Here is a 24215-nt window from a genome sequence, read left to right on the forward strand (position 1 = left end):
GCCCAGCTCCAACTCTACTACAAGACCATTTACCTTATTCCCTATACCGTGTGGAATCAAAAAATGACACCTACAGTGCTGTTTTCATCACCCCATTCAATTTTGCCCCCATGTTACCATTCATTTCTTCCCACTGGCTGCAATTTTGCCCTATCATTCGCCCATCATTCTTCAGTCTCAATATACACTGCACCTATTTGTATACCAACTGTCCTGTCCACAGCCCTATCAGGTCCGGTTCCCAAAACTCTCAACAGATCTAGCCAATCTGCCCATGAGGAAATCAGTGGCCCTTGAGTTCAGGTGTAGATCATCCTTTTTGTACAGGTCACATCTTCCTCATAAGAAATCTTAAATGATGCAGAAATCTGAAACCCTGCCCCCTGCAACAATTCCTCAGCCACACATTCATCTGCTAAATTATCCTATTCTTACCCAGATGGGACATGGCCCAGGCAGCAACCCAGAGATTACCACCCTTTTCAGCTTTCTACCCAACACCCTATATTCTCTCTTCAGGACCTCACCCATGTCATTGGTAACAATATGTATCACGACTTCTGGCTGTTCACCCTCCCCCTTAAGAATGTTGGGGACCTGGTCCGAGACATCCTTGACCCTGGCACCTGTGAGGCAACACTACTCCACAGGATCTCTTTTCTGCTCCTCTAGCCATTCCAATTCTTATCACTACTGCACTCGTCTGCTCCCCACACTCCCTGAGTCACAGAGCCAGACTTCGTGTCAAAGACCTGGTTGCTACTGTTAGGTGGTTCCCTCCAACCGTATCCAAAGTATTGAGGGGAACAGCCACAAGGGTATCTGTGCTATCAGCCTATTCCCTTCCCCTCTCCTGATAGTCACCCAGCTACCTTCCTCCTGCAACTTAGGGTGACTACCTCCTGTAGCTCCAATCGATCATCTCCTCATTCTCCTGCATGAGCTGAAGGTCGTCCAGCTGCAGCTCCACTTATCAGGGAGACTGGAGGCCTCCCAGGGTTCCCACATCCCACACACACACATTCTACTAAGCCAGGGCCTATTCTGAATGCGCTAGGTACGTACTAATAGACAAAGGAGGGGGGAGAAAAATTTTAGAGGTTTACTTGGAGCATCTACCTATTCTCACCGAAGCACAGATAGTGGTAGCTTGTCCTATAGGGTACTCGCTCTCACATTCTTGCTGACTTTAAATGTTTGATTTGATGATATGCCTCAGTGTCTCATGTTGAATTATTGGTCCAGATCTCTGTCATTACTGCAGCTGAATCCAAACCCTGTCGTGTATAGAGGTTTAAAAAGCACTGGATGTAATCTGGAACAGGCACCCTTATCGATCAGTGACCACAATATTGTAGAGCACCTATCCAAAATTAACTAGCTCAGCACTGACTGAATTGCAAACCCATTTTGTCAATGTCCCACATTGTGCAATTTTAAAGCACAATTAATCTTATCTTCATTTACAAAAAAAGCCTGGTCCCTGATCCTGATTGTTATTTAGATTTTATGTAGAAAGGTGGGCGAGTCTGCTATGGTACAGATGAAATGTTAACAGAAGGCATGCATATCTGGGCTAGGTGTGGAAGTACTTGTAACCATGGAAACCACACTCCAGGTACAAGACCACAAAATATGTTTGACCCAAACCTAGGTTCAAGCCCAGAGTGCAAATCAGTAGCTCACAGAGAAGAGACATTGAACAGAAAATAAAACTGACTCAGCGAGAGAAACCAGAAGCTGAATATGGGTGGGGTGTACCAATCAAATATTTTAAAAGAGGGTTTGGCATCTGACACGCCTTCACATTGGGCCATTTGGCACTGATTCTGTTATACCCCAGATTCAGCTACTTCCCTACTAACATCTGTAAATCTTTAGCTACCATTTCCAAATGGGTTTGACCATGAAAATCCAAACACAATTTTTAACATTTAACTTCTCAAAATTCTTTTTGAGAATTTTATCTCAGCCTTAGTTTTTGTAAAATACTTGAGTACTCCGAGTGTTAAAGTGCTTTTATTCCCAATTGAGGACATCCTTGTCAGGGGTTATTCTGGAGTTATGACATAATGAATAACTAATTATGGATCAACTAAGATATATTTTTAAAAAATCAAGTCTTCAAGAAATAAAAACTGCACAATTTAATGGGATATTCGGATTCAGTTCCATTGAACTTACACAGGGGAAGACAACAATTCCTTCTAATAGCACTTTGTTAAAGGGGCATCTCTGCCACAATGCACGACAGATCTGTTTAATGTCTTTACCTTCTGGATAGCTGTATATTCATGGAGCCATCCCTTAATGCTGTAACAAAAAGGTGTACATTTTGGGTGTCTGGATTTTTAAACAGTCACCAGGATTAAATATACTTATTTTGCTAGTTGGGACGTGCTATCACTGTAAATATTGTTGTTATTCCTTTCCATGCCTTGTGACGAGACTGAGTGACTAGCTCAACACGCAACCCAGCGCAGAAGGAAAGGGTGCAAGGAGCCGGTCTGATTTGAACCCGGAACCACTTGCCTCGAAGTCCAGTGCTAATGCCAATACACCACCAGCTGGCCATAATAAATAGATAATTCTAAAAATTTACCCGACTCCAAGGGTGTCACTGTAGCATAGTGGTTAGCACAAAGCTTTCCAGTATAGGCGATCCAGGTTCAATTCCCGCTGCTGCCTCTAATGAGTTTGAACGTTCTCTTTGTGACCGCATGGGTTTCCCACAGTCCAAAGATGTATCAGTTGGCAGGTTAACTGGTCATTGTAAATTGTCCCATGGTTAGGCCAAGATAAAATCTGGGGATTGCTGGGCAGTGTGGATTGAAGAGCCGGAAGGGCCAATTCCACATTGTATCTCAATCAATACAAAAGAGTGAACATCCAGAGGATGTTCCCAATAGCAGGAGAGACTAGAACCAGAGGGCATGGTCTCAGAATAGAACTTGGCTAAGAGGAATTTCTTTAGCTATAACAGGGGTTTCCAACCTGGGACTAACTGTTAATGACAAGGCTCACCAACATAGAAAAGGTTGGGAAGCTCTGAGCTAGATGATGAATCTATGTAATTCTTTGCCAGTCAGCAGTGGAGGCAAAGTCACTGAGTTTATTTAAAACAGAGCTTGATAGGTTCTTGATTAGTAAGGACGTCAAAGTTTATGAGAAGGCAGGAAAGGCGGTTGAGAGGGAAAATAAATCAACCATGATCAAATACAGAGCAGACTTGATGGGCTGAATGGCCTAATTCAGCTCCTATGTCTTGTGGTATCATAAATATTTAATATGTTAAGGTTATATAGGTGATTATAACAATTGAAACTGAGTTAATAGTTTGTTATCTTTGTGTTTAAGAACTATAAATCACTGGGTTAAGAGAGCAAGACTCCCTTGGATTCTCACTCCTGAAGGTTTGCTGTGTAAACAAAGACTTTTATATTTCCCCGTTACAGCTTCCCTGTTACTCAGTTTTAATTCAGTCACAACAATCCTTTACCCAGAGTAGCTCAAAGTTGGGTACTGCATTCAAAACGCCTTTGGTGCTGGGGTATTTGATTCCACGTAATAAACTAGGCCATTTTCAAGGGAAGACCACTTTCATCCAACCATTTGGGGTAGAGGGCTCACATGACAAAGGTGGTGGAGAAAGGAGGGGAGAAATAAAAGGTATTGCATATTGTCAGGCATCCGGCAGAATTGAATGGGGCAGTTGCTGGTTTTCATGCAATGGCTCATGGAAATAATGTACATCACACATTAACACAAACTTTTAAATAAATTTCTAACTATATGTTACCTCCTTAACTCTTTAAGAAACAATATTTTACACTACAATTCTATAGTATTTTAAGATTAAACTGCACTGTAAAATACAAAAACAACACAAATGAATGACTGTATTCACCATCACATGTCAATCCTTCAAAGGGGATGCAGCTACAAATCACTCTACAACCGTACTGCCCCATCTATAAATGTGACAAACTAAAGATGTCTTTGCACACTTATTCTGCAGAACGCTTGAAACAAAATCCAGAATGAGTTTATTTTCATAACAAAATAATATTTCATCGGCCATGCTGAGTCTTTCACACCTTGCCTGGGCTAGACCAACACTTGAACTAAAATCAAATTTTTTCCCCAAAATATGAACAGCATTTACTTGCTGTGTTCTGGAAACGTTCATGGCATTTTATTAGGTTAAGCAGTACATTTGTGAGTTGAAGTCAAAAGCATAATTTGTTTCGATTTTTTTTGCTGATTGCATGAGAATTCAAAATGAAATAAGCTGGATAAATAAGAATTTACTGTTTCGATGCTGGCATCCATGGATGAAACCTTACAATAACTCAGTGGCTACACAGAAACTCACTAAGTGACAGAGGAAGGGGTGAAGTGTGGGACATATTAATAAAAGAGGGAAAAAGTACTGCCTTCACACACATGGTGTGAGAGCGATACGATTTATTGAACATTACATACTCAGTTTGAGTTATCATTGGGATCCTCAGCGGGTACTCATTGAAATCACAGGGGTAGGCCAAGGCCCTTCAAGCCCACCTCACCACTCCATATGATCATGGTTGATTGAAGATGGTACTGAAAGCACTTTTGGCTGAAGAATCTAGACAGGTTGCTGTTATGCAAAAGGTAACCGTTCTGCACAAAAGGTAAAGGTGCACAACTCCATCCAGGTGACCAATTATGCTAATATTTGCTTGATAGCAAAGAACATCACAGCTTTTTACCCTTGGCACATCAAACATCCTTCAAATTTGGAAATATGAATTGCTATTGCTGTAACCCATCTCTTCTGCCATAATTGCCTATAATACACAAAAAAGAAACGATGGGATCTTCCCAGGTAAAGGCAGTGATCGATTCCTGTGAACTGCTGATAAACCGAGCTGTGCAAGTCAGAAATGCAGTGGCGAATCAAGTTCCTACCCAGAAGATACCTGTCGCCCTGCAGCAGCTGAAAAGTGCATTCATTCCAGCAGCATCCCAAACTCTGGGGAGCATGTACAGATTGTCGAGTAATTATAATGCCAGGGAGGTCCTATATACACTTGCTTCATTTGTATTTCAATTCACTTCATAAATGCTCAATATGGTTATCTACATCTGCACCAAACCCATTGATTAGAAATCCTTTAAACTTGGAGCTTCACATATCCCCAGAGACAACACAAACAGAATAGAACAGTCTCAGAGTTATACTGCAAGGATACCAGGTCCTTTGACCCAACTCATCTATGCTGAACAAACTGCTTTCTGAGCTACGGTAGTTTCTTTAAGCCTTTCCTATCCACGACCCTGTCCAAATGTCTATTAAATGGGGTTACTACTTTCAAAACAAACAGGGGGACCCCGACAGCAGGGGTTAGAAATAAATGAACACTTAGTTATATAATGCTTTTCATAATTTATAGGTGTCCTCTGATTATTGACCTCCAGCCTACAAAATACTGTTTTAACAATAGCCACTTCTGTGGTATGGGAGATACTCTAAGCTCCTGCTAATAGCAGCGAGATTAAGTAATCTATTCCAATAATGTTGGATGAGGGATTAATATTATTCAGCAACACAGGGAAGATACTCCGGCTCTTCATAATAGAATCCTTTACGTCAACCTGTGTAAGCACTTTCAACCCCAGTCTAACACTTCAGCCAAGTGTCAGTCTGGATTATGCAGTCTGTCAGGCAGAATGTGAGCCCATAACCTTCGGATTCTGAAGGGACGATGAGGTGACTAAGCACTTTTCAGTCGATCACTGATAATTTTTTTTTTTGCAACTGGTTAATATAGCAGATATAAATTAACTATCTTTTTTCCTTTGTATGAAATTCCATAACTAACATCAGGAATGCAGTCCGGAAAGTAAAATTTCATAACGGGAAAAGGTTATGCGAGAGGAATTGTAGGTGTTGCTCTTCTGTATACATATTCCCAACTGAACTATTGGTTGTAGTGAAAAATGAATTCTGAAATCAGATGCCTACCCCAGATGTTAATTCATATACCAAATGTTCTTAAATTAAATAATTATTTGACATTCAGGCACCCCTTGTATTGTGGAGTCCACTGGGCGGAACGTACCAGATAACAGCAGGGAATTCAATGAAGTAAATGACATCCGAAGACTATCATGAACAAAGGCAAATGCAAGCGTGTGGTTATTGATTTGTGCTTTGAATCTTTACTGCCTCTGTACCTTAAAGGAGTGTAGAATAATAGGCAATGTATCTGCTTTCAATCAGAAATCTTTCTGTCAAACTATGCATGGTAAAGTTCTCCCTAGCACTGAGCACATCTACACAAAATGTTGTAGCAGGAAAGCAGCACCCATTAGGGATCCCCACCATCCAGGACATGCTGGCTTTTTACAGCTGCCATCAGGAAGAAGGAACAGGAGCCTCAGGACTCTTTCCACCAGGTTCAGGAACAGTCATTACCCCCCAACCATCAGCCTCTTGAACCAACTTCACTCACCCCATCATTGAAATGTTCCCACAACTAATGGACTCTTTCAGGAACTCTTCATCTCAGGTTCTCGATAATTATCGCTTATTTATTTATTATTATCATTTACTTCTTTTTGGATTTGCAGTTTGCTGTTTTTTTGCACACTGGTTGAACACCGAAGATGGTGTGATCTGTTATGGTCATTATTCTAAGGATTTATTGAGTACGTCCACAAGAAAATGACTCGCAGGGTTGTATACAGTGACATACATGTACTTTGATAATAAATTTAGTAAACTATATGTTCAAAGTTTAAAAAAAGATGCTTGGACTAGTAATCCAGACAACGGAAGCGCAAATTGAATGGTGAAATTTGCAAGTTTGGTTTAAAGTGTCTAGAATTAGAAGATCTGTATTAATAAAGGGGTTTCGAAAATGGTGGATTGTTGTGAAAAATAATTCCAAATGGGACAATCTTAATGGAAGTTCTTATTCAGTTTGGCTCATATACAGATCCATGTCCACATTAAAATGGGCTCTTTCATACATGGACAGCTCAAGAATAGTTGCTGGCTCAGCACTAAAGACCCAACACTGTCTGTATGTAGTTTGCACTTTCTCTATGACCCCGTGGGTTTCCTCTGGATGTCAATAGGTTAACTGTGCATTGTAAATTGTACCTAGTGTGAGGTCAAGTGAGACAATCCGTGGGGAGCTGATGAGTGTATGAGGAGAACAAAAAAAAAATAATTTAGGATTAGTGCAGGTTGCAGTTTGATTGTTGGTATGGACTCAGTAGGCTGAAGGCTCTGTCTCTGTGATGCATCTCTCCAGGACTCCAAGGCCAGATATACTGAATATTCTAACAAGCCACTCAGATTGGATGGAACTGCTCTAGGGTTCCCACCTATTATGTGGTTTGAAAAGATGGCTCACCAACCACCACCTTCTTGAGGACAACTAAGGATAAAAATATATGCTAGTCTTGCCACATCCCAACAATGATTTTCTGGCACGAATGCCATAGCATTGATTTAATAGGTGAAGATGAGATGTACATGCACTTAAAGGGCAGCACAAGGTTAGGAGCTGCCAGTACTCAGCAAGTTGGAGGACAGGGTGGGTGTGGAAATCTTGAAAATGAAATAAAATGCAAATTGTGTAAAAAGCAAATGGAGCCAAGTCAAAGACAAATAGGTTCATAAGACTGAAATAAAACTGTCGAAGATTAGTCATTCAAAATGTTGATATGGTAGCTGCTATGGAAATGGGCCACTAATACTTTTTGCTTGAGAGTCTGGAAGGGCACATCAGGTAACATAACGTTGAAAACATGTACAAGTTACATCAGATGGTGTCTCCTGCTACTGCCAGTTTCTAATTCCCAATTACTTTTAAGAGCAGATAAGCTCCTCTTATCTTACCAAGTACCTGTTAATAAAGGAGACAAATGGGAACTATTGAGGTATAGATGGTCCAGAAGGATGCTGGATTAGTGCAGAACTGATCTGGGCTATAAATGTAGTAATATTAAACAACATTTTTGTTCTCCAAACAGATCCCCAGCAAACAAGAGAAGCTCATGGAACCAAAATAAGAATAAAATTCTGACAGGTCAGCTGCAATTCAGTGGAGGCCATCATCTCCATGTTCAAAAGGTAGTTGGGTCCAGTCACTTGAGATTTGAGTGTGTAATCTAGGCTGACATTTTCAGTACAACACTGAAGGAGTGTCACATTGCCTTTCAGAAATGATCATTTGGAAGGACAAGTGTGCTCTCTCTTGCAGATGTAAAATATCCCAAAGGTATGATATAGAGAAGGACAGGGAAGGTTTTCTTTTTAAAAGTACTGTCAAATGTTTATTCCACAATTGACACATCGAACACAGAACTGCAAAGCACTGTACAGGCCCTTTGTGGGCCCTAAGATCCTCACACTACTAAAAATCCTGCCATTAATCCTGCACTCTGTCTTCACATTCAACCCTCTGAAGTGTATCACTTGACACTTTTCTGGATCGGTCTCTGTCTGATCTCTGTACTTCTCCACCCAGCTCTGCATCCTATCAATGCTCTATGGTAGCTACGATGTTCACACCACCACCAACCAACCTTTGTGTAATCTGCAAGCTTACTAACTCATCCTTCCACTTCCTCATTTATATAAAAAAAATCACAAAGAGCAGTGTGCAAATTAACTGCAAAGGTAACAACATCACCATGGTGACTGCCCTGAAGTTCTAATTCATTGTGGAAAGTTTGGTGATATTGATAAAGTAAATATCATTGATTTACCACCTTAAAATCTAGCTACAGTTTGAGATGAACAGACTCATACAGTGAGATGATCACTCACATCTGGCAGACAGTCCCTGGAGAGAGAAAAGATTGTCATGCAAGGCAAGTCTGAATGCTACAAAAACAAAACAACATGACTAACACACAAAATGCTGGAGGAACCCAACAGGTTACACAGTAACTATGCAGAGGAATAAAAAGTCGATATTCCAAGCCAAGACCCTTCGTAATAACATGGCAGTCTGACTCAATTTACAAGCAATGCTCTTTGAGGAATATGTCAAGGGATAAAGTACACTGTGTTAATAATGAGTTGATAACACAAAAGAGTGCAAATGCACCCATGTTGCAATATGCCATAATTCAGCATTGCGTGTCAATAGTATCACCCTTTAGTATCTGGAACCCCACCCAACCAGCCACATTGCTTTTAATTCATACACTTATTCTTTGCCATGCCTTCTCTATATTTAACTTGTCATTTCTACTTGGGTCTTTTGCATTAAGTGGTGGTTGCTGTGTTCACTCTGTAAAAGGGTGTGTTACAGGTTTTTTTGGCAGATGAAGTTCCTGGTTTCAACAGGCTGGTGTAGTCAAATTATCTGTGTGGGGGAGTGAAAGGAAAGTTAGGAGCCCGTACTGTAGTTAACATGGCTTCTCAATTGTACTGTGCAATATTAACAACTTTGAACCATTTTCATTGGAATGATCCATGCTCTAGAACCAAGGTAGCCAATGTCCATCATTAAGCAGAGGCATTAAAGAGATGCCTACACCCAATGCTAAAGTAGGCAAATAACAATCAAGAGGGAATCCTAGCTAATTTCTCCTCTTCAATTACATCTGTTTGGCTTAGTTCCACAACATTTGTTCACTGAATCTCCGTTGTTTCAATGACAATTTACTTTAAACTTCAGATGAAACACACTAGTGCCAAACACACTCACCGAAACCACTGTCACACTGCCAGTAAGGTCAGTGTTCCGTGTAGAAACAGGATTAAAGTGTCAATAAAACATTGTGGCCATTGGTTCTTTCCCCTTTGATATAAAAGCCAATATGAAGTAAGCAAAAGCAACACAAGAATATTTCTCTAAATAACTGGGTAAGTTTGACATTATGTTTTATGATGTCAGAATAGAATTTTTTGTTTCAGCCCAAGGTATGCAGAACCCTACAATACACTCCAAGAAATTAATGGATTTTTGCAACCCAAGATCTTGTGCAATATCCAACATCAATTACAAAACAGTCTACTACCTGCTATTTAAATATGCACAACCACAACTCCTTAAACAAAAGCTGGTTAACAGTGGCCATAAAGGTTTTGAAACAGCCATGACTATAGAATAAGGAGAAATGGGTAGGATTGAAGGAGAACAGCTCAACAAGTTCAGCAGAGGGACCAGAGACTGGAAACTCCTTCAGGCAGAGGCAGCTGAGAGAGAAAGAACAGAAATGCCAAGTCACACCACAACTTGCAGATCTATTCTTGGCCGATTCGAGAGCAAGACTGAGAAACTGTCTCGACCAGGTCACCTGATACGACTGGAGAAGGAAGTAACATTTGAGAGCAAACAAAACGTAAAGACAAAACTACTCACATTTTATGACTGACATTTCGCTTTCCCTGCTGGTTTTTGCAGTTGTTCTTTTTGTAATATTTTTGTTTCAACAACATGGATGAAGACATCATTGTGCGCCAACCGGAGGAGTTTAATTGTACCTGACAGTGCGAGGAAGCTAATATAACAGACGCAAATTGACGTTAACCAAAAACATCACAAAACTCCTCAGGCACAAGGAAGAGAAGAACCTTTCCTGGTGCCAGTTCAGGTTCCTTGCACTACAAGGTTCAATAACTCCTCCCTGCCAGCACCTTGCGTGTTAATGATTGTATCTCCACTGGGGTTAATTTAGAATTCTTTTACTGACGAGGGCTCAGTGACTCCTCCCATGCAAACACACAGAAACACCCTTTAGCACAAGGAAGTCTTTTCTTTCAGTGTTTAAAAAAAAGACAACGAAACTACAATTCCATGCTGACATCCAAAACAGTTTTCTAAAAAAAACGTAAAGAGCCCCATTCTGTCCCTATTGTAGCTTTTTTTTTAAAAAAGTAGGCAATCTTGTACACAGTTGTGGGAAGGCAGAGACTTTGCTCAAAAATTGCACCATGGGTTAAAGTGGCAAGCACTAGCTTGCTGCTGGCTGCCAGGGCTGTTATTGATTGGTGGGCTGGTCCGAAATCATCCAGAAACATTGCTATAGTTACAACATGGCCTGAAGCAGAAAGATGATCAAATATGTCACCAGATTTGTCTGGATACTGGGACCCAATATTCCGGGCTTCAAATAATTTCTGATCAACAAGTAGGGTGGGCTCATGTCCAAACATAAACCAGAGTATACAAGCCGTTTAATTTAGCCCCTCCCTGCGATTCCCTCACCACTGTGGTTAAAGTGCGAGAAAGCTCAACTGTTTTTTTCCAGCCGCCCCCACTTTTTAAAGGAGAAGTATCAGCGCAGTGAAGACTTTGCTGGCAAGCGCAGTTCCTGGATTAGCCTGCTTGGAGAACTAAGGAACCACATTATCAGTTGCATGCTGCATGGAGACTGCGTTATAGTTCCTCCTTTAGCAACAGCAGCTTCATATTCCACAAATTGTTTCCTGCATTGACAGCCCTTTAAATGCTCAAGCACTAGGGGAGAATACCTTTTCTTCTACTTCATCCAATACACCTCCTTCACCACCCCCCCCCCCCCCCTTCCCTTCTACTGGGATCAGAGTGGATGTTTGATATCTTCAAAGCAACACTAAGCAATGCTCAGTTTATATACAATACCCTGTCAGGGGGACTACTCGGTTATAAATGATCAGTTTGTAATTTTGTTGCATTTCTCCACAAAGTCTCACCCAATATAATAGTATCATCCTAATCCAGAGCACAATGCAAGATAACAAGATTAAAACTGCAGTACAGTAGTAATAGCTTTAGTTCACAGAGAAGTAATGCATAACCTAAACTGATTCTCCAGTTAAACACTGGGAGTTTGGAACCTTTGGAAAGTGATGAAGCATTAAACTGAGAGCCTATCTGCTGTCTGAGGTGGATGCAATAGTTCAATGGTGCATTTTGACAAAGGAGTAGAGTTCTCAAATGTTTTTTTCCAATTGTTCAATCACTGCAATTGATTAGCTGGGAATATTAGCATATTACTCTTTGTAAATAAAGAGACTGGAATGTTTCTTATACTGCGAGTGATTACACCTTAATATTTCATTGGCTGTAAAGCTCATAACATCCTGATATTTTATAAGGATATATATTTTTTAACTTTTCAAAAATATAGTTCCAAAACTATTAAACAAACATAACTTGTTCACAAGCTGCCATGGTACAATCTTCTTTCAATAAAGAAGGATTCCTAAACTCTTTATAATGAGTAACAGAACAAACGAGGTCTTTGCATTACATTCACATTGCATTAAACCCAGCGGATGTAACATTTGTGTTGCTCAGTACGTACTGCAAAATTGGCCAATGAATTGGTGGTCTGTTTCAAACCGTGTTGAAACCAGCACACTTCTAATTCTCCTTGGCCATTCTGTGCAACATTCCTGGGTTTGAGAGGTGGGATGATGGAACAATAATATGTTAGATTCACTCCACATTCTTTAATGCTAATGAAGTAGCAAGACACTGAACAAATTCAAGTTAAAATATGATTATTACTGTTCTATAAAACAGTCCATTCCCTTGGGGGGGCACCATTCCTGGAACCCCCCCCCCCCACTGTATTCATGGTGACTGCATGGTCCCTCTCCAAGGACAGGTGGGTATGAACGTATCCCCGGAAGAGGGGCAGACAGTTGGCGTGGGCAGAAGCCTTGACTGTCCGTCACCTGGAACCATGAATGGCCAACTGTGCCAGGCCCAGCAGCAAGCCCACCAGTAGATACTCAAACAGGTGCTACACCCCCTCACACTCCATACAAGCGTAGTACACAGACTCCTCTCGGTCACAGAATGGACAGGTGGACGGGGTGTCAGTGAACCTGCTTAAAAACCGGTGCATTGTACTATGCAATACCTTGCACCCCAGCAATGTACAGGGAAAGACTGCTGCGTAAATAGACTTCCACTAGGAACCTCTCCTGCAGCCGGACGGTAAAACAGATTGTTTGGTCGGCAGATGAAGGCAAGGAAGTGTAAGGTGTGCAGAAGCAGCCCATACAAAAACCACAATGGCAGGTCACGGAAAGGCATAATAAGCTCACGTTCTGGGAGATCTTCTCCTGAGAGGAATCTCAGGCCTCAAGTCCAACGAGCAATTCTGGCTGACTAGACACCCACCAGCCTAATGGGCACTGACACAGCCAAACCTCATGCCCAGGAATTAGAGAAGGTACAACACCTTAGTGACAATTAGTAGACAATTAGTTCATAGACTTCCCACATCACTGCCCTCTTTACAGATTCAGCATGTGTGCTGACCAATTTCCACAAAGACTCATGCATGCAGCTTTGGAATTATATTGTCTGCATCTGTATCTCTGCAACTGAAGCTAGTCCAGACACAGATACTGTAGGAGGAGTCATTCACTTGAATGTTAGCCAGTGACTAACACAATGACCACATGACACTCTGACATTGAGTCAATCTCTACTGCTTCAGGTGCATAAGGGAGAATGGAGGGAAAACTGTTGCAAAGAGCCAACATTTGATACTCATAGACTGCGGTCAGGTGAGAGTACAATGATGTGAGAAGAACCCTGTGCAGGGTCAACCCACGGAAGGCTGCTGGACCAGACAATATTCTTGGCAGAGTGCTCAGAGGATGTGCAGACCAGCTGGCAGATGTTCTCACTGACATCTTCAACATCTCCCTGAGCAGCGCCACCGTTCCAACGTGCTTCAAGGCCGCCACCATCGTCCCCGTGCCGAAGAAGTCTTCAGTGTCCTGCCTAAATGACTACTGTCCCGTTGCACTCTCATCCATCATCATGAAGTGTTTCGAGAGGCTTATCATGAGGCATATCAAGACCCTACTGCCCCCCTCACTGGACCCCCTACAGTTTGTGTACCGTCCCAAATGCTCAACAGATGACATCATTGCCACCACCCTCCACCCGGACAAAAAAGACACATACATTCGGATGCTGTTCAGAGACTTCAGTTCAGCATTCAACACAATCATCCCTCAGAAACTGATTGGAAAGCTGAGCCTACTGGGCCTGAACACCTCCCTCTGCAACTGGATCGTAGACTTCCTGACTGGGAGACCTCAGTCAGTCCGGATCGGGAGTAGCATCTCCAACAACATCACACTGAGCACAGGGGTCCCCCAGGGCTGTGTGCTCAGTCCACTGCTGTTCACTCTGCTGACCCACGACTGTGCTGCAACACACAGCTCGAACCACATCATCAAGTTCGCCGATGACACGACCATGGTGGGTCTCATCAACAAGAACGACGAGTCACCTTACAGTGAGGAGGTACAGCGGCTAACAGACTGGTGCAGATTCAACAACCTGTCTCTTAATGTGAACAAAACAAAAGAGATGGTTGTTGACTTCAGGAGGGCATGGAGCGACCACTCCCCGCTGAACATCAACGGCTCCTCGGTAGAGATCGTTAACAGCACCAAATTTCTTGGTGTTCACCTGGCGGAGAATCTCACCTGGTCCCTCAACACCAGCTCCAGAGCAAAGAAAGCCCAGCAGCATCTCTACTTTCTGCAAAGGCTAAAGAAAGTCCATCTCCCACCCCCCAATCCTCACCACATTCTACAGGGGTTGTATTGAGAGCATCCTGAGCAGCTGCATCACTGCCTGGTTTGGAAATTGCACCATCTCGGATCGCAAGACCCTGCAGCGGATAGTGAGGTCAGCTGAGAAGATCATCGGGGTCTCTCTTTCTGCCATCACAGATATTTACACTATACGCTGCATCCGCAAAGGAAACAGCATTATGAAGGACCCCATGCACCCCTCATACAATCTCTTCCCCCTCCTGCCATCTGGGAAAAGGATCTGAAGCATTCGGGCTCTCACGACCGGACTATGTAACAGTTTCTTCCCCGAAGCTATCAGACTCCTCAATACCCAGAGCCTGGACTGACACCTTGCCCTATTGTCCTGTTTATTATTTATTGTAATGCCCGCACTATTTTTGTGCACTTTACGCAGTCCAGTGTAGGTCTGTAGTCTAGTGTAGCTTTCTCTGTGTTGTTTTTTTTTTAAAAAAAGTAGTTTAGACTAGTTTTTGTACTGTGTCAAGTAACACCATGGCCCTGGAAAATGTTGTCTCATTTTTACTATGTACTGTACCAGCAGTTATGGTCAAAATGACAATAAAAGTTGACTTGACTTGACAATGAAGTCTCCTTAGCCAGCTTGGTGGAGGGCAACTCCACACAACAGTACTGCCAAAGAGGAATCAGATTGCGACCATGACAGGGAAGCATTCAGAATATGATTAGTGGGGATACACTGGAAGATAACTGGTGCTTTGGATCAAATGCACAGGAGTTCTCCTCACTCATTCCACTGGAGATTGCGCAGAGCTGGAATATCCAGAGGTGATGTACACTTCTGTCCCAGGCACTCTTTATATTTTGGGGATACAGGTTATGGCTTCCATTGGGGCACTGACATTGACAGATGCAATTCAAAGTCTTTGTCACCACTAATTCTCAGGTTGGACCCACCACAGGTCTGCTGAAGATAAGTGAGGTCAACTTACACTGACAGTGTAATTCCTCCCTGAGGGCACTCCAACCATTGGGGAACAGGCAATGGTTTTCTGAAAGGGATCTGCAAGAATCTGGCCACTGGTTACAGAAGTGCGATGCACACTGTCACTGGCTCAGACATCTGCGATCCAACAGATAATGTGATGTTTGGAAGTTATTTTCTTTCTCCGGATGTCAGGATTTCCTCCACCACCAGCTTTTGGGTGATTTCCTCACCTGTGTCTCACAGCCAGCTCTGTCAGGCAGCAACCATACCTGGTAGAAGGTGGAAATCAGAAGCTGGCTCTTAAGAACTGATGATGTTTAAATCAGCACAGACATAGCTTTCAGCACCTGAGGACTGGGCTGGTGGCGATGTAGCTTTAGAGAGAACAAAACATTTAATACAAGTATAAGAAATCATTAGGGTTTGAAAAAGCTTCTTTTAGCAATTACCGTCACATTAATCCTTTCCATACACCAAATTCAATCCTTTCCATACATGGCCTTCTCTACTGCCATGATGAGGCCAAACTCAGGTTGGAGGAGCAACACCTCATATACCGTCTGGGTAGTCTCTAGCCCCTTGGTATGAACATCAAATTCTCCAACTTCCAGTAATTCCCTCCCCCTCCCTTCCCCCATCCCACCTTCACTCTGTCTCCTCTTCTAGCTGCCTATCACCTCTCTCATGACTCCGCCTTCTTCTACTACCCATGGTGCTTTCCCCTTACATTCCTTCTTCACCTCTCCTGCCTATCCCCTCCCTGCTTCCTCTCCCCCACCCCTTGATCTTTCCTCTGATTGGTTTTCCACCCTCCCCCCACCTTCTTTATGGGACCCCTGCCCCCTCCTTTTTCAGTCCTGACAAATGGTCTCGGCCCGAAACATTGACTGCTCGTTTCAACGGATGCTGCCCGACCTGCTGAGTTCATCCAGCTTGTTTGTATGTGTTGATTTAACCACAGCATCTGCAGTGTACTTTGTGTTTTCAATCCTTTCAACATGGAGACATATCTCAACTCTGAGGCACAATTGCCAAGTGTATGTGGCTGAGAAGTGTAAACTCATTTATTTTGTCAGAAAAGATAAATAATAAAACTTGAAAAGGGTTTCAGTTCTGAGAAACCCTACGATGGGCTTCCAAACATTTTTTTTTAAAAGATGCAAGTATATCCAGAGAACTGTTAAAAGGCAATTAAATTATAATAGTTTTTGTTTACCCCTGTCGCCATGCTAGAAAACATGTCAATGCTTTAGAAAAGGATGGAAGAGATTTACCAGAAGGACATGAGGGTTGAGGGATTTCATTGACTAGCGGGACCAGAAATTCTCCCTGCAGAAAAGATTACTGCAGAGAATGTAATGGATAGAGGCGAACAAGATTGAAAGGTTTTGTGTTCTGGTGGCAGAACAATTAATAACCACAGATTGCTAAGAATAGGCAGAAAATTAGAAAAAAAAGACACCTTACTTGGTAATTATGAACTGGAATGCATGGTCTAAAAAGGGTGGTCGAACCAAATATTATAATAGTTTACTAAAGAGAATTGAACAATTCCAATTAGAAAATTATTGTCACATGTACCAAGGTTCCATGCAAAGCTCTTCTTACATACGGTTTATATAAACCATTTCATTAAATAGTGCATTGGGGTAGAACAATGTAAAACAATAATAGAATGCAGAATAAAATGTAAGAGCTCCAGCGAAAGTGCAGTGCAGATAGGCATTAAGGAGCAAGATGAGGTGGACTGTGAAGTCAAATGTCATATTGGGGAACCCACTGAAGAGTTCTATTTCGCAGTTAGATGACCTCGAGTCTAGTTGTACATGCTATGGAGGGGCGGGGGGGGGGGGTAGAAAGATGACACTTCAGAGCTTAAGCAAAAAGTAGGGAGTGGGAATTTCTTCAGATTTTGGCTACGTTGCTCTCCCTAATAACTGAATACCTCCAGGCTGAAAGAACAACCACTCGAGAGGCCAGTGAGTGGCCATACAATTGACCCTCGCACCCCACTAACTTAAGGACAGATGTGATGAGAAAAGGGGGCAGATGAATACTGTATGTTTTAAAATGAAATAGGCTAATCAGTGTCTTGAGGAAGTTCAAATAGATCACTGTTTACCTCCATCTTAAATTTCGGCCACTAGCCCAGGTTCCAGAGACCCCCACTTAACAATAACACATATCATTGTTTAAAACATTTCCAACTGGTTTCAATAGCTTGACAGTGTTCCAGATTCCCTCTACTCTGAAGTGTCCTTGAACACAGTTAAGTCACAAAGAATACTTTCCTCTACTGCTCAAGTCTAAATACAAGAGCAGGAAGGTCAGGAACAGTTTGAAACAATAGTTCAGTCATAATAGAGTACATTACAGCACTAGAAAGGGTTCAGAGAAAATTAACAATGAGGTTGTCAAGGCAGAAGTTTGGTTATGTGGTAGGATTAACTAGGCTGGCGTTGTTGTTGGAACAGAGGAGTCTGAGAGGAAATTTAATTGATAGGTATAATATTATGAGAGGCTAGTCAAAGTGAAAAGGAAGGATCTATTTTCCTTAGCAGCAAAGTTAAAAACAATATGGAACAAATTTAAGGTACAGGGTGAGAGGTGTTAGGATACTTTTTTAAAAAAAAATCCAATTTATACAATTTCTATCATTCAGTCTTAAGAACAAGCACACACAGAAGAATTTGAAAAGTATTGTATAATAAACATGAAATCTGGAGCCAAAGAGTGGGATTAGTCTCCATGGCTCTTATCTTGCTGGTAGAGACGCGATGGATCAAATGGCCCCCTGTAGTGCACATTTCTACCATTCCATCATTCACCAGTTTTGATTTTTAAATTCTTCTTCATGTTCTAGACAATGCCATCAGAAGAAATAGTTTCCTATCATCTGGAATAACAAGTCATTGAATTTATTTTAAACACTTCACTTAGTTAACCCTTTACTCAAGTATAGTTTAAGTAACCCATCATCATCATTTACCCCTTGGTGTCCTGGTACTATTCTGGTGAGTCTGCACCCTCTCCAAGGCCAATATATCTTTTGTGAAGTGTGTGGTCCAGAGCCGTTAATAGATGGAGTCCAAGTGGAATTTTATTTATCTATTGAGATACAGCGCAGAGCAGGCCCTTCCAAGCATGTCGCTTAGCAACCCCCGATTTAACCATAGCCTAATCACAGGAAATTTATAATGACCAATTAACCTACCAACCAGCAGGGCTTTGAACTGTGTGGGGAGCACCTGAAGGATATCCACACTGTCACGGGGAGAACGTACAGGCTCCTTACAGACAGCAGTGGGAATTGAATTTAGGTTACTGGTAGGGTAAAACATTGCGCTAACCACTATGCAAATTTATACAGCTGTGATATAATCTTATACTTTAGCCCTTTGATAAAGACCAACACTTCATTAGTCTTGATAATTGCATTCAAAAGAAAAGCAAATTAGCATTACAGAAAGCCATCACCTAAAACTGCCATGGCCACCCCTCTTAGTCAAGATAATTTTTCATGTTGCAGCTAATCTGAGATAAGGCTCCTGTTAAATATATTGTTCTGCAGCTCAAACACCGAGCACCCTGAGAAAGATGAAGGAATGTAAGAAGGGGGAGAAAGGAAAGCTGGAGTTCTATCTTCAGTTGCAAACACCAGAAGGTGGGGAATAAGGTTGGAAAGATATCAGGTCCTTGTGGAACTGTAAAAAGCAGTCTAGTCTAGATCAGACTGTAACATAGGACAAAGGATATAACAATATTTTTTGCTGTTGGGGTGAAGGAGAACCACATTTTACTTGATGAAGTGTAAACTGACAGGCCTGTGAGCAGAATAGTGAACACTTTGCATTGAAGTGTTCCACCCATCTTGTGCCATTGTTTCCAGATGCTGTCTAATATGGAGAAACACTGTCTGATCACCAAGGGAGCATGGTAAATGGTTAAGTGAGAAAGTGCCCCAGACCCAAAATATTAACTACTTTCTCCTACCAAAGATGCTGTTTGATCAACATTTCTCTATTCACCCCCCCCCCACTGCCAAGATCCCAACATCTGCAGTTTTGTTTTCCATGAAAGATGGTAATTAGGTTTTATAAATTTCAGATAATTCCATTAGAAATTCCAGATACTATAATCAACTTCCGGTCAAGATGGTGCCAGCAAACAATTCCCTGGGTGACATCTGCCAGATAGCAAAGCTTTTTAATTATTTCACTTTTTCTGCACCTTTACTTGTTCTTTTTGTATTGTTTGTTATGGAAACTGTTGGTGTCAGTGATCTCGATCAAAGGATGCAGCACTCTGCTGTGTCCGGAGAGCTGCCTCATGGAAATCAGAGACAAGAACCCGAAAGGGACCTGGAGCACAAGTTGACCCATGGAAAAAAACCAAAGACGGGACACGGGGTCATAAATAACTCCATCTCGAAGTGGCAAGAAAAGTTAATGTATCGAGGTGAAGGCATTTCAACCCGGTCAGCAATCACTCTCAAAGGGGGCCAGAGGGTCAGCTCCCAAGGGGGGGGGGGGGGGCCATCATTCGGACTGGGTGCAAGTTCTGAGTCACGGAAGGACTGTTTAATTTTCTGAGATTTGTGTGACTGGACTGTACTTTATATACCGTAGATTCCGGACTACAGAGCGCACCTGATTAAAAGCTGCTGGCTCTAATTTTAGAAATAAAATCAATTTTTTACTTGTAAAGGCCGCACCGGATTTTAGGCCGCACCGGATTTTCAGCCGCAGGTGTCCCACGTTGTAATATGAGATATTTACACAGAAAGATATTACACGTGAGGATTTTTTAACTTTTAATTAAATCCATATAGTAACAAAAACAAATACATATTGCAAATGCTTTTTTTCGAACCGTGCCCGTAACGCGGCTACTTTTAAATATACGTTGCGTATACTTCTTTACTGAACAACATTCCAATATCTCCTAACGACTGGTAAAAAATATATATACTGCAGCCTACCAGGAAAAGTTATTGATCGCCTTTAACTTAAAAGCAGCGTTCGCTCAGATCCAAAGCCGCTCGCGTAATGCCGTTTATCGCAAACGGCATTTTTCCCACAAGACGCGGCGAAACCGGGTGTGACGTCATAGCATCCCGCGATGTAGTACAGAAAACAAATATAGTTAAAACTCTTCTAACTTTAACTAGAAAATGAATTACTAAGCGAAAATATTATAAACTAAATAACTGCCATAAAGGCAGCACAATGCTTTTCTTCGAGTGTTTTCCATGTTGATGAGGGCAAGTACAAATGACTGATTTACAATAATTTAATTGTGAAAGTGCGCTTGATTTATCGTACAATTTCATTGGACCTCTGTGAACTACTCATCAATTTTATTGGTCTACTGTTACGAGGCAAAATGTTTACGAGGCGGCATGAAAAAAAATAATGCATTAGCCGCTCCGTATTAAAGGCCGCAAAGTTCAAAGCTGTTCAAAATGTGGGAAAAAAGTAGCGGCTTAAAATCCGGAATCTACGGTAGGTCTGTTTCAGTTTTTCTTGTGGCCAATTGGCGAGTGGGTAATCTGCAAGCTCTGTGTGTGGGTGAGGCAGGGGGTTAGGGGGGCTTTGATGCTATTATCGCTGTTGTTTTTTGAGGGGGGGGTTGATCGCTGTTTTATCCTGTGGGGGAGGGGCTGGGGATGTGTTGAATTGTCCCTGTCATTCTTTTGCTGTGAGTGAGGGGGTCAGGGATTGTTATTGTTGCTGTTTTGTTTCTGTGGCAGGAGGGGGTCAGGGATTGTGCGGTCAGTGAGTTTTTCTTCTTTTACCTTTTCCAAGAGTATTTCATGGCTATCTGGAGAAGACAAATATCAGAGTTGTATGTACATACAATAAATTAACTTATTGTATACACATAATAATTGACAATAAAATGATCCTTGAAACTTAACTGAACTTAAACTCTGTACCTGCTCTAGTCTGATTTGAATCATTATGCAAGACCTTTGCCCAGAAGGGTAACTGCTAACTCATCATTCTAATCTTCTACTCCAAGAGCAATCCATGGGAAGCAAAACTGCAGGTCTAATTTTAGCACATCTTCTATTGTCATTTCTTCACCTTCTGTCCTGCTCATATTTTGCCTGAAGGGGTTACTCATTCAAAGATGCAAATAGCTAATGTTGGAAGCTATTTGGCCATGGTGAAAGAGGACAAAATAGGAATTAGATTTAATTGTAGCCGGAATTACATTAAATTTGAAGAACTTCAGTTATTTTGCTGTTTCTTCTGATTTGGGCATCAGGTTGAAATCATAGTTGCCATGGCTCAGATCAGAGAAGTCAAAGTAGATCAGGAATCTGACAATGATACTTGATCAGATTACAGTATTTGCCTTTGCTCAATAATTTTATTTACATCACAATTTGCCAAAGGTGTTCATGCAATTAAATATGAAAATCCTTATTCAAACAAAGAATATGCCAAACTCCGTTTGAACTCCCATTATAACCAGGCCCAAAAAAAACATGTTTTGCTTTGTTTGAACTCAAAGTTTTGATTAGTTAGGCATTTAATTTTTATATTGAGAAAACCCCAATACAAGGCATAAATATAGTTTGCAGGCTGTCTGTGTGATCAGCAGGCTCAGAATATATAGTGCCACAGACTTTGTGATAAGCACAAAGACAACGTAGTTTTGTGGAGTTTCTGACATCGGCATTGCTGGCTTGCAGAGTGAACAGTTGAACCACATGGGCTTGGAGGGTCATAAGTTTTATGCCAAATCCATCCCAACATAGATGAGTCAGCAGATGCATTACGATTTGCCACAGATGGCATTCAACAAACGAGAAACCTAAGAAAGCATATTTTCCCTGTGACCATGTGGGAGAATTGATAGAGATATGGAAGAAACAAGTGTGGCTGGGTAGGATAAGTGTAAAACTTAATGTCTGATATCAGCATGGACTAGTACGGTTGAAGGACCCATTTCTGTCTTGCATTTCGCTATGAAGATAACTTTATACTTCCTCTAAATTGTGCCATGGAATTTTTAACTACCATCTGAGAGTCTGGCTGGTGTAGTGGCATCAGCACTGGACTGTGAGACAGATGGTCCCAACTTGGCAGCAGCAGTATCTACGTGGAAAAAAAAGGCCTAGCAATCTACTTCCGTATCCTGCCATGGAAATCCTATGGACAACTACACTATGAAAGTTCAAACTTATTATCAAAGCACAGGAATATCACCATATACAACCCTTTCGTATTTGTCTTCTTGTGGGCACAATCAATAAATCCAATAGCCATAATAGAATCAATGAAAGACTGCACTCAGCAAGCAGACAGCCAGTGGGAAATTATGACAAACTGTGCAAATACAAATAAACAAAAATATAATAATAATCAAATAAGTAATAAACATTGAGAACGTGAGATGAAGAATTCTTGAAAGCAAGTCCATCGGTTGTGGGATCAGTTCAGTGTTAGGGCAAGTGAAGTTGAGTGAAGTTATCTCCCCTGGTTCAAGAGCATAATGGTTGATGGGTAATAACTGTTCCTGAACCTGGTGGCATGAGTACTGAGGCTCCTGAACTTCTTCCTGACAGCAGCAGTGAGAAGAGGCTGTGACCTAGTTGGTGGTGCTTCCCGATGATGGATGCTGCTTTTCTGTGACAAGACTCCATGTAGATGTGCTCAATGGTGGGAAGGGCTTTCAATTTACAACTATGACATAATTTCAATTTACAACCTATTTGCATTGCAAAACTACCAGTTCCAAAATGTAATGGCTCCGTATCACACTGCCTTCCCCCCCTCCTTTTGCAAAACTTCAGAATAGTGAGACCTCGTTGCTTTTGCAGTTCGTTTAATGTCATATAAAAGAATACATGTTGTGCTGATGCTTCTGCAATAGCATTAGATAGGGAATTCCTGGCCACAGGCCCAAGGACAATGAAGCAATAGCAATACATGTTTAACTACGGAGAGGACAAAACTTTGAAGAAAACTTAGGTCTCTGATGCCCTACAGTACTGCAATTCACCCTTTTCTTGGTGATGGACATGGGGGACTGAGGACAAAAAAAAAATTCAGCTTACTCTAGTGCATCCTATTAGAAATGAAGCAGGGTGGATCCAGGCAAATATTTCAGCCCATACAGGAACTGAGATGGCTAGATACTTGGAAATTTTGCTGCCTAGCATGTGTAGTTTTAATGCAATAGCTTAGTTAAACTTCTCCTGAATTATGATCAGATGTTCGCTGTTCTGAACTGGATGTCAGTTTTGACAACTGGAGCTGGATGTATTCTCAGTCATAAACAGAGTACGCAGTATTCATTCTCTTTAAAGAACAAGATGATTATGATATTTTGAAGATCAAGGATTCCCAATGTCTGAATAACATTCCCTCATTAAACAAATACACTCACCTCAATGTTTTCTGGGACCAGTCCTATCACCCTGTCCTGTGGAAATTGATGCTTCAATATCAAGATAGTGCTTGTGTACAACACTCCTTCAGTTGACATCTTCTGGATTGATCACGTAACCATATATTTCACTTCTTATGTCTTTTACATTTGTTTTTCATCTGAGATGTGATTCTGGAACTGTTAGAGCTTGTGATTTGCTGTTTGGAGATTGTTCAAGCGTTCTAGTGCTCTTCAGTGTCCGAGAGGATTCCGGGAGTCAGAGGTACCTGAACCGCGTGGCGGGCAGCCTGCGGG

At 41.7% G+C, this 24215-nt stretch overlaps 1 protein-coding gene across 6 annotated transcripts in view; it reads right to left on the minus strand.

The window, feature by feature from the left end:
- The window catches only part of LOC140740021 (zinc finger and BTB domain-containing protein 7A-like), a 148839-nt gene that overhangs the window by 99689 nt on the left and 24935 nt on the right, over positions 1–24215 (minus strand). Inside the window, exon 1 of one of the 6 annotated variants that reach the window (XM_073068808.1) lies at positions 10374–10783. The exons of the other annotated variants lie outside the window; for them this stretch is intronic. Coding sequence (XP_072924909.1) covers positions 10374–10465 — 92 coding nt within the window. The 5' untranslated portion in view covers positions 10466–10783. Of the gene's footprint in view, positions 1–10373; positions 10784–24215 lie in introns of those variants that run through there. 6 annotated transcript variants of the gene reach the window in all.

Source organism: Hemitrygon akajei, chromosome 16 (genome assembly GCF_048418815.1).
Source record: "Hemitrygon akajei chromosome 16, sHemAka1.3, whole genome shotgun sequence".
NCBI lineage: Eukaryota > Metazoa > Chordata > Chondrichthyes > Myliobatiformes > Dasyatidae > Hemitrygon > Hemitrygon akajei.